General features: G+C 45.8%; 1 protein-coding gene across 1 annotated transcript in view; it reads right to left on the reverse strand.

Annotated features, from left to right (window-relative positions):
• The window catches only part of RRAS (RAS related), a 38118-nt gene that overhangs the window by 12842 nt on the left and 10202 nt on the right, over window positions 1-15074 (reverse strand). The window contains exon 2 of the mRNA XM_066607197.1: window positions 1009-1096. Within this exon, the coding sequence (XP_066463294.1) occupies window positions 1009-1096 (88 nt within the window). The remainder of the gene's footprint in view (window positions 1-1008; window positions 1097-15074) is intronic.

Here is a 15074-nt window from a genome sequence, read left to right on the forward strand (position 1 = left end):
CAAGACTAGTCACTCTAGCCAAGTTGGGCTTAAAAAATCCACAGATGACTCTTAAAAATTTTTTTTGAAATGGCTCAAAATAAAAGATGGTTCTCTGTAATGTGGGCGCCTAGGCGGGATTCTAGCTGCGGCCTGAGCCACATGAATGTCTTGTCAGGTTCCCTTTAAGAGATCAGTTTTCTGACATTCTGCACATGTACAACACGCAGTGTGCCACTCCCTGCTATCTACAATCTCTCTCTGGTGAAATCTCATTTACCGTTGGCTTTGTAGGTGCTTTTTATATCACATAGCAAACAAGCGTCATCAATCGCTATGAAGGACGAGGTATATAGTGCATGCAGTGCCATTTACAGTCCGTAGGAAACTGCAATTCACAAGCATCTGGTAACAAAATGCTCTGTGCCCTCAGGTTGGGAATTTCTATTTATCCGAACTCATTACAACTTATTTGCACAGATCACCGTGTCACATTCCGGACATTCCTGGAGAACTCCCCCAGGTCCTTACAAGCTGCAGACTGCAATCTCTCCTGCCTGCAGCAATGCAAACGTGACCTGAACACCCAATCCAGCCCTTCTTCAAGAGCCCGTGCCCAACCACTGCCCTCACTGCTCCACCAGACTCCGCCGTGCCAGATGGGTGAAGTAGTCGGGCAACACACAGCCGTCCCTTGACCATTATCCACTGTGATAACTGCTGTGCCATATATCAAGTAGCAGTGCCAAAGGGGTCTACACAGACTTTCATAGTAGAGATCAGCAATAGTTTGAGATCCCACACTTTGTAGATGTTACCGTCTCACAAGGATCTATGACATATTAGGATGTTATATTGAGTTCCCATTTTTTAAACCATTGTGGTCAAGTTAACAGGGAAACATCATGGAGCAATAACCCCTATACGTGTATCAGAATGCTTCAGCCACAACTTCCATGCCTGATCGTGAATACAACAAGCAAGTGTGGTTCCCTCAGCCTAAAAAAAAAATGGCAGCCGTGCACTTACTGTCCAGCCGAGTCTGCTTTCCATCAATGGAACATATCTTTGTATAGGAATCCTCAATGGTTGGATCATAGTCCGAAACAAAGTAAGACTGAAAGAGAGAATGGAAAACAATGTTAGACCTAGAGAGCAATTACATGATGGGGTATAGCAATCAAAATGTTACAATCTGGAGCCATTACCTAATAGCAGTAGCGCACAATCCTATCTATAACCAGTCACACAATGGCATACATTATACTGAATACCATATGGGGAGATGGAATAATACCACTGCAAGTCAATTTCCAACTTTTTGAACAAGCCTTTTAATGTCTGGGCCAAGCCAGAAACCTGCCGCACACTGGTGAGGGGCAAGCACCCCGAAACAGCTGTCTGTGTATGGTTATTCTTGCTTTAGCTTACAATTCCCAGTCATTGTAATAAATAAATAAGAGCTCCAATTTGCAGAGTCCCCGTATGAATGAGATAATACAAAAAAATATATACACCTCACATGATGGAGTTGTTCTGGGAACACAACAGGCAGAAGCACTCACAAAATCAGCTGCAGCCCTTTCCAGGTGAGTGCCAGCAAGTACGATTCGCGAAAAACGGTCCAGGATAAGCCACAACGGAGAGTACTACAATGTTGGGACTACGAGATTGACGAATACGCTGTTCAGTTCCGTGCTAAGATGTAGCCGTTTGGCCATAGGGACTCTCTACTTCTGCTCCTCAGAACCAGGAGCGCAGATGTGAAAAAAACCTAAATCATGTTGATTCAAACGCCGAGGTCAGAGTCACGTTGAAGGTTTCATGATGTCACCTGCTTCTCATAGAGTTTTTAAATTACTGTGTCAATTACGATTGTATTGGCTCTAGAAAGGAATCAGTACGACTCCGAAACGCGTTGCCAGTGTTGGCTTCTTTAAGTAGCGCCGATTTATTATGAAAAAGAGTGGCACTGTTAGTGGAAACTAAAGTACCGTATTTTTCGCACTGTGAGACACACCTGCCTGCAGGACGCACCCAGATGTTTAGATAACAGAAAAAAATATTTCACGTTAATCAAAACTTCCTCAGTGGTTTAAAATGGAGGGATTAACGTCACTAACTTTGAGCTCATGCTCCAAATTGACATGCAATGGCAGGAAGTCGGGTTCTTAAGGACAGGACACTTCAAAACGGAGAAGTTAAAATGGTGAAAGATTATATATTTTACTAGAGGCAAAAAAGAAACAACCTTGGAGGAATCTTACGGGGAGGTCTGCTGATGTGATCTCTGAAACCTCATAGGTATGTGGAATAGTCCTCAGCTCAGGCAGACCTCCTTGGTAGACAAGTGCGGAGAGCCTCGGGCCCTGTACGCCATGGGGCGATGGATCATTTCATGCTGGTTACATGAGGGCAGGAGGCTTATCCACAGGGCAAACATTTCACATAGCAGCTCCTCGCATTGGATTGTCCACTTCCTTATTCTCAAGAAGAATTTGGAGCAAGATGGTGCCTGCAGCCGCATGGTCAGATGGTACTCCAAGGGCAGTGGAGGCATCTGATGAGGTAGGTAACTATAGGTGATGCTTCTCTGCTGGCTCCTACTGACAGGTAGCATTTTAATAAATGGAGTGCCAATAGAGTAAGACGGCAGTTCTGGGCAGTAAGGCACAAGTTATGAAGGCACTGTCGGCTCCCGCTGACTCAGAGCTCCTTCACATGGGTTTGTATCAGTGTTTTGCAAGCCAAAACCAGAAGCGGGACCAAAATACGGAAGAAATGCAAATGTCTCCATTATACATTCACTCTGTAAGTTCCACTCCTAGTTTTGGCTCGCAAAGGTCTTCATGACTTCTATTATGAGGTCACTGACACTTTTGCAGCCCTAGCCGCTTGTGACGTTTCGCCCTGTAAACCTTATAATTTTTTGTGCCATTTGGGCTAATAGAATAATGCACTGCCCAGTACTATAATGCTCTTAAACTCGGCAATTCTCATGACTAGAGATGAGCGAACGTACTCGTTTAGGGCGATTTCGCACTCGAGCACCGCTTTTTTCGAGTAACTGACTACTCCGGCGAAAAGATTCGGGGGGCGCCGCCGGGGGGTTGCAGAGGGGAGGGGGGGGGGGGAGGGAGAGCTCCCCCCATTCCCCACTGCTACCCCCCGCTCCACCACGCCGCCCCCCGAATCTTTTCGCCCGAGTAGTCAGTTACTCGAAAACAGCGGTGCTCGAGTGCGAAATCGCCCTAAACGAGTACGCTCGCTCATCTCTACTCATGACCGATCTGTGAACGGTTGTGCTGGACAGTCCAGAGTCCTGGCTGGGAAATCTAGACACGGGACTCGTGGCAAGACCAGCGACAACCCCTGAGGAAGCTGTAATGATGATCTTATTGGTCATTACTTGGTTTTACAGACAATTCAGTGACTTTCATTGACTTTTTTTTGGAGTATTCCCCTTTAGGCACATTCTATGAGAAGGACAAAAGTGGTTATAATAACCCAGCGACGCTGACTCAGCCGACTAGACAACAGCAAACAACAAAGATAATTAGCTCAGACTTTGCTCATATGGCCGCAGAAGTAAAGAGAACACGTCACAGTCATGTGTCATATCAGCCTGGCACACAGCAGCCCTGTTACCAAACACAGCTCAATAACAAGTAAGAACTACTGATGTAACGCTAAGCCAGACCGTGACAAGGCAGGCTGTCAGAGGATTATGGGTAAGATTTAGAGATGAGCGAACGTGCTCGGCCACGCCCCTTTTTCGCCCGAATACCGCGATTTTCGAATACTTCCGTACTCGGGCGAAAAAATTCGGGGGTCGCCGTGGCGGCGCGGGGGGTTGCAGCGGGGAGTGGGGGGGAGAGGGAGAGAGAGAGGGCTCCCCCCTGTTCCCCGCTGCTACCCCCCACGCCGCCACGCCTCTCCTCGCCCCCCCGGCGCACCCGAGTACTTTTCACCCGAGTAGTGAAGTACTCGAAAATCGCGGTATTCGGGCGAAAAAGGGGCGTGGCCGAGCACGTTCGCTCATCTCTAGTAAGATTTAAAAGCAGTAGTCTGCAATCCGCTAGTCTCTTCTTTGATGCCCCGCTATCATGCTGAGAGTTGCAGACTGCAGGCCTCTTTGCTGACCTCAGATCGCCGCAGGCAGCACATGGCTTATAGACATGTACAGCAACGAGCCATTCCATGGAAGCCGTAAAATGTTGCATAAGTGTGTACACGGCTACAAACAGTCAATGTCTTTATCTCGTCTACGTCTATTTGTACAGGCAATTAATCAAACTGTCTGCAAACAGCCCACTACTGGACCTTGATATGCCAATACGCAGGTCAAGTTTCCGAATAGTTCCTCTCGGCAGGCTCACTTTTCTTGGAGTTGCACAAATGCAAGGAAGTTGTGGCCTCCCACAAACTAGGAACACCATGCCGAAGACATGACAAAGGACTCGGCTCTGTGTAATATTATAATTATCCTCCATTCATGTCAACGCCTATTATAAATGTGGGCTGAAGCCCGGCAGACAAGCCCAACATAGGAAGGCGATAAGCCAGGGGTATCCGCATATTTATCTTGGAAACGGCTAAAGTTTGGAGACATCAGAATGGTTTCCTGCCTAAATTTTAAGTTATAACCGCATCTGTCCAATACAGTGAGCGCCCATACTTATCCAAACTACGAAAAAGTAATCACAGCCCTCTAAGGCCGGCAGCACACGAGCGGATTTACATTGTGCGGGCTTCGCAGCAAATACTTCCCATAGCATGCTATGGAAAAGCGCTTTTTCCTGCACACAAGCGGAAAATTAATTGCAATTTTCCGCTTGCGTTGTAAAAAAATAAAATAAAAAAAAATCAATGGAAGCCGTCCGACCTGCTGCCCTTCTGCAATTAACATTAACAAAGCAGGGTTTCAAAAAAAAAGAAAATCTGTGCTGCGCATGTCCGACGGTTTGCCAGCCAGACCATCCGCAGTACAGAAGGCCGCCTGCACACGAAAAGAAATGCCAGGTACGCGGGGGTCACCGGCTGGGCAAAGGGTCAGATCTGGGATCCGACCCAGTTGTGTGCAGCCGGCCTAAGGCTCCATAATAACCTGAGTCACAACCAACATGGGCTAGTCAAAATGATTCAACCACCATCGCCAATCAGGTTTTTTTTCTAAATCTACAAACTTTTAGCCGTTTTAGTAGTTTAAAATAATATAACAAATGGTTTATCCAAATTCAACACAAAATACATTTTTAATGACTATTGCAGAATTAGTCAACCCCTTCATAACAAGTGTCCTTAGTAGAGCACACTTTTGCTGCTATGACCTGCTGCAAATGTGATGCATGGCCAGAGACCAGCTTCTGACACCAATCCTCACAAATCTTAGCCCAATCCTCATGGGCAATGGCCTCCAGTTCTAATATTCTTGGGTTTTGTGCTGCAACCACCTTCTTCACGTCCCCCAAATGATATTCTATGGGGTTCAAGTCAGGTGACTTTGACCGTCATTCCACAATCTTCTAGCACATCTTCTGAAAGCAGGCCTTGGTTGACTCTGATGTATGCTTGGCATCATTGCCCCGTTGGGATGGCCGAGCTTTAGCTTCCTCAGAAGAAGACATGACATTTTCTCCTAGGATTTCCTGATACTTGACTGAAGCAAATTTGGCAAATAAACCTAATGTGCATTGAATGATTTTGATATCAACTGTTACCATGTAGGGATATGAAATAACTGGACTGATTTCCCATGAAAGACGCCATGAAAGTTACATGCCTAGCCTAAGGTTGCTGAATGGACAGCCATATTGGGCGTCACACAGTTTTCCGTAAAACCTTCAGTGAGCAAGCAGGTGAAGACAAGTCAAAGTGCTACACTATATTCAGAGTCCTCTGGGTTCTCAAGATGCTCTGATCACGCTACTCCTTACACGACTGCCATCTTGCCCAGCTACCAGGTAAATGACTCACACAACCCAGGATACATTTATCCTGGGGGAAGAACATATATTCTATTCTTGTAACTCCACTTCCCTGTCATTTAAGAGAGAGCTTTCCAAACAAGCAGCCGTGTGTGACTAGAAGCCTTTTCCTCTTTATGGATGAATGGGAGCATTATTTGATCCTATGACGTTCAATGGCGGACAAATCACAGATGTCCCAGTAATACATGAGGTGACTCCACCTGCAATAGTGAGAATTACAGGAGGTAAAAGGAGGAATGGTCTTCTAAACATATCCACTAAAATAAACGGAAAATATCTAAAAGCAGTCATCCTTCACATTTCTGTAAAAGCTAGGCGACAACCGCCACAGATTTGAATATTCTGGATGTCGAAATAATGGACGTCTTTGCCAAACCCAATGAACCGCATTACAAGTCAACAGGGTCCGTCAGGCGTGGTTTGCCCTGTCCAATCACATATCCAACAGCGCTGTGGTGTCAATATTGGTCCAGCAATAAACACAGCAGTATGAAGATACTCCCCAACCAACTACAGTATACCCCAGAAGTCGGATACCCCCCCCCCCCCCCCCCTCACACTTCTCCTGGACACAGCTATCATGTACGGACATGGCACAATGCAGACTTGTGTTTCTATCGCCATCAGAACAGGGTGAAGTACTTTCATTGCAGCAAAGAACTGAATCCATTAAGTAAAATGGCAACAATTCATTATCATAAGAGCACAATCATAAGTTGCAGCAGAAAACTGGACTGGACTAAAGACTTCTTCAAAACACACACTTTTTGCATTTTTAATGGCGTTACACCAGCCACCTTAAAAACAAAAAACTAGAGTGGTATATAAAAGGACCAGACTACTACTAAATAAACGGTCTTTCGCTCTTTGAGTATATGGGGGGGGGGGGGGGGCATGGCATTAAGGACGGCTTCCACGGATGGATTTGTATGAACAATACACAGCGAATAGGACTCGTTGATTTCAACAGGTTCATTCTCATTTTTGCGCACACATTTCACGTGCACAAAAAAAAAAGTAGCCTAAAAGAAAGAAATGCGCAGCATCCTCTATTTCAGTGCGCACCAAAGACCCCATAGGAGTCTATGGGGGTGAGCAAATGCGCATCCAATACCCACACAATACATTACGCAATTTTGCGGGGAAAAGAACACATCTGGAACTAATTAGTCCAGCTTGCCATTGCCCAAGTGAAATGGCCCAACCAGCGCAAAAAGTACAGCAATATGTGCAAAAGCACGATGTTCACAGTGCAACTAAGTCACGCTAAAGCGTGTTAAAGAAGGAAACCAAACAGCGCCCAACTGACCCCATTGACTATAATGGGGGTCCGTTCGGTTTAGGCTCAGCTGCCCGGCTTTTAGATGGAAGAAAAAGTGCAATATTTTAAGCTGGATCTGCAGCGGACCCCCCAACCGGAGGTTCCAACGCAGATGTGACATCGGCCTAAAATACCGCCACATGTGAATGTGGCCTCAAGTGTTCTCCGATCGGAGACCCCCATTGTTAGTACTTAACTTCATACATCTCCATAAACAGTTACAAACATCCGATGCCATCAGATTGAACATCCCATTATGGCGTGATGACTATACTGTAAGAATGTCTGTACCACAGCCAGCGACCAGGATACACCGGATCGTGCAGGCAGACTTGGAAAATGCTCGACGCCTGCAGAAAAACTTTATCCTTTCTTTTTTAATCCAAGTCTGTGGCACCGAGAGCCGAGCAACAAAAATAGCTAAGGAAACAATATATTTGGCTGGTATGTGAGGCTTTGGGCAGGAGTGCGGCGTTCCTAAGACGGGATACACGACTCAGCGCTACGGAATACCAGATCTATTTACACGGCTAACACACAGAGTACAAGTGGTGCTTTTCAGTCGAGGCGGGGCATAAGATTAGGCATTTCATGTCTATGAAACAGTCGCTTTCCCATTTATTTCTCTTGTAGCCGTGTAATCAGTAAATGTGATTTTACTAGAGCAACAGCAGGAAAAACATAAGGGCCTTATAAAATGTGACTCTGGTTATAATCAGCTCTTATCCAACATGAAGAATACAATTTTAGAAGTAGTCTTGCTTAAAAAAAGAAAAAAAAAAGGGTCTTCTATTTTGTACGAGCAGTTCCTTTGCAGACCTATGTGTTTCCATAGTTACAGACTACAAATGAACCCTGTGTGGTCAGATCCAGCAGTTATACTTCCTTCCACTGTTCCCCAATTCTTGCTAAGCTACCAAATGCATGCAGTCAAGAAATCTGGGACAGATGGAAGGAAGGAGGACTGCAGGCTGAAACTACATAGTTTGTTACCATGGAGACAAATAAGTCTGCATAGGAGCTGTAAGCACAATATGAGATTTTTATTTTAGACACATTGGAGTAATAATAATTTATCAAGTGGGGTACCACAAGGCTCTGTCCTAGGTCCAGTGTTGTTCAACATTTTATAAATAAACTGGAGGAGGGAATTGATGGGAAATTGATCAAATCTGCAGACGACACAAAGCTAGGAGGGATAGCTAAAATACAGGAGAGAGTATTCAAAAAGATCTAGAAAAGCTTGAACAGTGGGCAGCGACTAACAGAATGGTATTTAATAAGGAGGAATGCAAAGTCTTACATCTGGGCAAGAAACATGAAAAAAGCACATACAGACTGGGAGCAATTGGGCTAAGCAGCAGCACATGTGAAAAAGACTTGGGTATACTAATAGATCATAGACTGAACATGAGTCAACAATGTGATGCAGCAGCCAAAAAGGTAAACACAATTCTGGGATGTATTAAGAGAAGCATAGAGTCTACATCACGTGAGGTCATTATCCCCTCTACTCTTCCTTATTCAGACCTCATCTGAAATGCTGTGTCCAGTTCTGAGCACCCCAGTTTACAAAAACATAGACAAACTGGAGCATATTCAGAGAAGAGTTACCAAGATGGTGAGCGGTCTGCAAATCATGTCTTATGAGGAACGGTTAAAGGATCTGGGAAGGTTTAGCTTGCAAAAAAGAACGCTGAGAAGAGACCTAATAGCTGTCCACAAATATCTGAAGGGCAGTCACAGTGCAGAGGGATCAGCCCTATTCTCATTTGCACAAGGAAAGACTAGAAGCAATGGGAGGAAACTGAAAGGGAGGAGACACAAATTAGATATTAGAAAAAACTTTGACAGTGAAGGTGATCAATGAGTGGAACAGGTTACCACGGGAGTTCTCCTTCAATGGAAGTGCTCAAACAAAGGTTGGAAAGACATCTGTCTGGGATGATTTATTGACTCCTGCACTGAGCAGTGGGTTGGACCCGATAACCCTGGAGGTCCGTTCCAACTCTACCAGTCTGTAAAGCCTGACAGTGAGAGACAAGCAGTCAGCACTGTCTGTGCCTACATCATTACATAGAGAGACCAGGAAGTGAAACTATCTGAGGCTGCATCATTTTGCAGATAAAAGCCATGGATTGCAGCCCTTAGTAAAAGGACAACCCCATTATACTAAACGCAGAGCTATTAGCCACCTAATCCTCTCCTGGTCTAATGTTACATAATGGCTTCCCAGCCGCTGCAAAGTATATTCGTAACAAAAACCATAAATAATGATAGAAAGAAGGTAACACTATACACAAAGATGGGTTACAATGCAAAGAAAGACTATACTCATTTTGCTGGAGCAGTAAAAAAAATATGACATTAGCGGGTCACCAAGAGCACGCTGGCCCGTATGGTTTCCGTACATGGGTTTTATTTAGGAGAAGAGCTGCGGACTATTAAATTCTTGCTATTTCCTGTTTATCAACAGACAAAGAAATGGTTTATTTTTATAGTGCTTTGCGAGGAGGGCAGAGAGGAGAGCAGGTTCACCCAGTGTTAGGCCTCTGCTCTGTACTTTGTAGTCTTCCTCCTGGGAAGACACTTAATTATTTTCTATTATTATCCTTTTTACAACACCGACAGACATATTAAAGAAAACTTTACAGAGGCTTCAATGCCTTGGCCTCTGCACCGCGAAGCTTGCAAACCCAATTCCTCTAATACAAGCGGCACGCACAATGTAGAACGGAGCCGCCCTCAACTACCGAACAATAAGAAAATAAGACTGGAGTTAAATCAGATATTAGCTGCCAAACTAAATGAACTTACGGCTGTGTTCTAGCCAGTCTAGTTCATGGCTCAACACACAATCACATTCTCTTTCTCCTTGCTGTATCATCAGTTGGCACCTATTGTTCGCTGCCATGGAGGTTGATCAAAGGGAAACCTAAAGAAGAAAGCATAAAACACAAAAGCCTCCACAGAAAAAAGGCAGGGTCTTATCCTATAATTATTCATGGAAGGTCCCTTACTATGTTCTTAGTTCCATGAGGCGCTGTTTATATATCTTCCGCTAGGACTCATATGATTAGTGTTCAGAAGGTTCTTACTAAAGCTGATCTATATGAACAATGACATGTGATGAGAAACGATAAAGATAGGTTGCAACAATTTGTCTTCTCACATTAGATCATAGTGAAGGCTAACAATTTAACTTCTCAAAGTTGACCTGGAAAGGTTTCACTATCCAGGAACTTATTAAGTACAACACACAACTATAAGCGAGAGAAGGGAATTTAGGAACGCAAGGAATTGAGAAGGAGAAAGTATAGTGTTCTGCAGAAGCGGCCCATGATCTCCTATGCAGTAGACCCATTCAGCAGCCATCCAGAAAAGAAGGGCGATTCATGGATGTCCATCCACACCGGCCAGGTGGAATAGAAGCCCGTGAGTTCAGTATCACGCATCTAAGTTCCTCCATATGTTTTAAAGAGTTCATAACTTCTAGGGATAGTTCTATTGCTTCACGTATCTAGGAATGATTTGACACATTGCCATTAGAAAGTGTCTAAGAAGCCCTTTGCTTTAAGGTGGAATCTGGGAAATGAAGAGAAGCGCAATTTCTGGTTTTGTATCAAGTGGAATTAGTCTTACGGCTTTATCAAGTCTAGAGATATTGTGTTAGAGGGGTGCTAGAATGGACATCCCCACCCTGTGTGTATCATCAGGGATCATGATTAAATGCATAAACATGACTTCTGCTTTTTTACTTCCTTTTTGGGAAAATGATTTAGTTAGATATCTCAAACACGTTTTTGTAGCAGTTGTTTCATCCTTTATTTTTGCCATATCATTTAGATACACTTCTGGCTTAAAGGGATTGTCCCGCGAAATCAAGTGGGGTTATACACTTCTGTATGGCCATATTAATGCACTTTGTAATATACATCGTGCATTAATTATGAGCCATACAGAAGTTATTCACTTACCTGCTCCGTTGCTAGCGTCCTCGTCTCCATGGTTCCGTCTAAATTCGCTGGCGGCTTGCTTTTTTAGACGCGCTTGCGCAGTCCGGTCTTCTGCTCTGAGCACGAGCCGCTTCAGTGTGCTCGCCGCTACAGCTCTTCTGCGCATGCGCAGGCGAGCTGTATCTTCTCGGGAGCACGCTGGAGCGGCCATTCTGCTACCATCCTCTGTTAGAGGAAGGTGCAGAAACTGGAGCCGCCCAGCCCAGCCCAGCCGCCCAGGTAAGTGATGGGTGACGGACTGACGGGGGTGACGCGTGACTGACTGCCGCTGTGGCCCCGGAGCCTCCCGCTGGGCCCCGGAGCCTACCGCTGGGGAGCCGGGGCCTACCGCTGGGGAGCCGGGGCCTACCGCTGGGGAGCCGGGGCCTACCGCTGGGCCCCGGGGCCTACCGCTGGGGAGCCGGGGCCTACCGCTGGGCCCCGGGGCCTACCGCCGGGGAAGCCGGGGGCTAGCGCGGGGGAAGCCGGGGGGCTAGCGCGGGGAAGCCGGGGGGCTAGCGCGGGGAAGCCGGGGGGCTAGCGCGGGGGGTAGCGCGGGGAAGCCGGGGGGTAGCGTGGGGAAGCCGGGGGGTAGCGCGGGGAAGCCGGGGGGTAGCGCGAGGAAGCCGGGGGGTAGCGCCGGTTACCTGCTGCCTGGCGGTGGGTGACTGGTCGGCTGCGTTCAATCCCGGGGTCTGGTCGGCAGCTGCGGGGCGTCTGGTTGTCAGGGAGACACAGCTGGTAGCGTCTCGGGAGCGCGCACGTCGGGCTACAGCAAGCGACGGGAAAAGAGTCGGCGGCCATCTTGGGGAAACTTTTTATAAGTTGCTGAAACGCTGGAACTGTAAGTACAAACCAGCTAGAAAAGTCATTTACAGCGGGGCTTAGTAATGTTTGCTTAATTAGGGGGACTGGGCAAAAAAAAAAATTTTACTGCTTCCTCGAGACATCTCCTTTAAGCTTAAAAAAAAAAAAAAAAGCAAAAACCTCAGTGAGACTACCCTGAAGGCCGTGGCGGTGCAGTGTTCTGCTAGGCTCTTTTCACACTTGCGTTCAACGGGAAAGGGCGATTCCCTGGCTGAACAGATCAGTTTTATGACTGAACCAAACAGACTCCATTGAGTAGAATGGAGTCTGTGTTTTCCATTCGACAGTCCGGCATTTAACAAGATGAAAAAGTCCTACATGCAGATGTATTCCGGCCACTATCTGCAATTGCTATCTGATCATCGCTCAGTGAATGGAGGCAGAGTGGGTCGGCGATCGCCCCTAGACACCTGCCTCCATTCACAGTAAACAGGCAGTTGATCATAAACGAATGACTGCCTGTTTACACGGGTCGCTTGTTTAGTTTTTAATGTCTGCAGAAACTGAACAAACAATAAACAAATCAAAGTACGTCATTTAGTCGCTACAAACATTTATAGTCCAGATTCCCGAGATCTAGGCATTGGCAATCTTTTGTTGTACATGTAGCTCGAATCCGAATTTGTGTTTCGCCATTAAAGCATGTCTGTCAGCCTAAAGGGCTAGTAGCCTTGTAGGAGGAAAAAAAAAATCTAAGGGAATGTGACATCAGAAAAAGACCGATTGTGTAAATCAAATTTTTATGGTAAACAGTTTTGTAAGAATTTTTGATTCTCATGATTTATATTTAGAATTTTAAAAAGTTAAATCTTGCAGTTTTCACAATCAGCACTACGCCTAATAATAGGCTGATACTTCCTGTGTAATACAGAGCACTGTTCAAAAGTCATCTCATCACAGATAAGATATATAAAAATATACACACACACTTTTTTTCCCCCCCTCATACGATCCACTATTCATAGTAGGCAATTGTCACAGCTTACCTCCTCCCCTCTCTGCAGTGAATCAGGTGAGGGGAGGAGGACGTTATGTTTTTACACAGGGACAGGGCTGAGCATATTAAATGCATTTCTTTTTTCCACCAGACTACCTCTTTAACATACGTGACACATGCACCAAATATCAAGAGCTCTGAGGCCACACATCTGCTTTCTCAGCACCATATCGATACTAAACTAGCGCAAAGAAACCACGTGTCAACAATAGGAATTTTGTGAAGGGGAAGTGAATATATTTTTTTTTCTGCACCCTTTATGACATGATGAAATTATTTAGTTTCCAACCTCTGTCACAGCAGATATGGCGCTCTCCGCACTGACTCCATGGAAAGTTCTCCAGTCCTGGGTCTTTGTGGTGGTCAGGATTCCAGGAACGTTACCTTCGGCTATGAAATATTAGACGGTGATCTCATTCGGCTTCACGGTGAATGAGTCAGCATACAGCTGAAGTGGTTAATGTATAGTACCCTCATTTAAAAAACATAAAAAATAAACTTTTACTACCACTTAGGGCTCCTTAATACTGAATGATGATCTACCCACATAAACAGGCAGCAATTCATCTATGAAAGACTGTCTGTTTACTGTAAATGGAGGTGAGCAGTCGGAAGAGATCTCTGGCCAACTCTGCCTCCATCCACTGAGCTCTTGTGTGAAAGCCCCCCAACAATTGTCCAATGTAAATAGACATACCTAAATAGACCAATCACAGGTCCTGTCAGGGACATATTTGGGAAAGATGTGTGAGCCATGAAGGCAGCCATATTGGATACCACCCCATTTTCCAACATAGAGTTTTCATCTAGACTATAACTCCTTTAATACTATGGCCTCCCTCACATAGGTGGTTCTTACCACAATCAACGTGGTGTTTTGAACACAGCGGTAATCGTGGTATAACGCTCCCATTGAAATAAATGGGGCCTCGCAGACATGCGTTTGATCACAGCGCTGGACGGCACTTTCCAGCGCTGCGATTTTCAAGAGCTCTCTGCTCTATCTTTGGCCCTTTATCACAATGATGGGCTGTGCTAAAACGTACTGTAGGCTGCAGGGAGCTACGTCCAAAAACGAAAGTAAAATTGCAGGGTGGGGGGCCTGCACCAACGAGCTTACACACAACTGGGAGGAGGTGATGCAGAAGGCACAGGGGTGAGAGATGTATACGGTAGTCAAAGAGAATATGGGGTGCCATAGACAGACCACAGTCTTGGTGTGCAGCGGGAGATGCAGGGGGCATGCTGTAGGGGGTAAGAATTAGATCAGGAAATTTGATATGCTTCTTTGAAAAGATGCATCTTCAAGGCGTGTCTGAAGTTTGGTGCGTCAGGGATTGTCCGGATGTTATAGGGTAATGCGTTCCAGAGGACAGGTGCAGCTCTGGAGAGGTCCTGGAGGTGAGCATGAGAGGTTCGTATTAGAGTGGCGTTTCGTCTGAATGTGTTAGCAGATTGGGGTGTGCGGGCTGGGTGATGTATGGACAGGAGGGTGGCGATGTACGGTGGTGCGGTGCCATGGAGGGCATGGAGAGTGAGGGTCAAGTGTTTGAATTTAGTTCTGTAGTGGATGGGCAGCCATGCAGCGACTGGCATAGTGTGGAGGCATCTGAGAATCATCTGGATAGGAAGAGGAGTCTAGCTGACACATTTAGTATGGATTGGAGAGGGGAGAGTCTGGTGCAGGGGAAGGCCGATTATCAGCAAGTTGCAGTAGTCAAGCCGGGAGTGGATGAGGGCGACAACGAGTGTCTTTTGCATGTCAATGGTAAGAAATGGACGGATTTTTGTAGTACAGGTGCAAAATTGTGTCTGCAACACACTCGTGCAAGCAGGTTTAGCTAAATCCGCTGTGGATTTTTCAGAGAACCCGAAGCAGAAATCCAAGGCTGAAACGGGTTTCTTTTGCGGATGTGCAAGCGAAA

Source organism: Eleutherodactylus coqui, chromosome 6, assembly GCF_035609145.1.
Source record: "Eleutherodactylus coqui strain aEleCoq1 chromosome 6, aEleCoq1.hap1, whole genome shotgun sequence".
Lineage (NCBI taxonomy): Eukaryota > Metazoa > Chordata > Amphibia > Anura > Eleutherodactylidae > Eleutherodactylus > Eleutherodactylus coqui.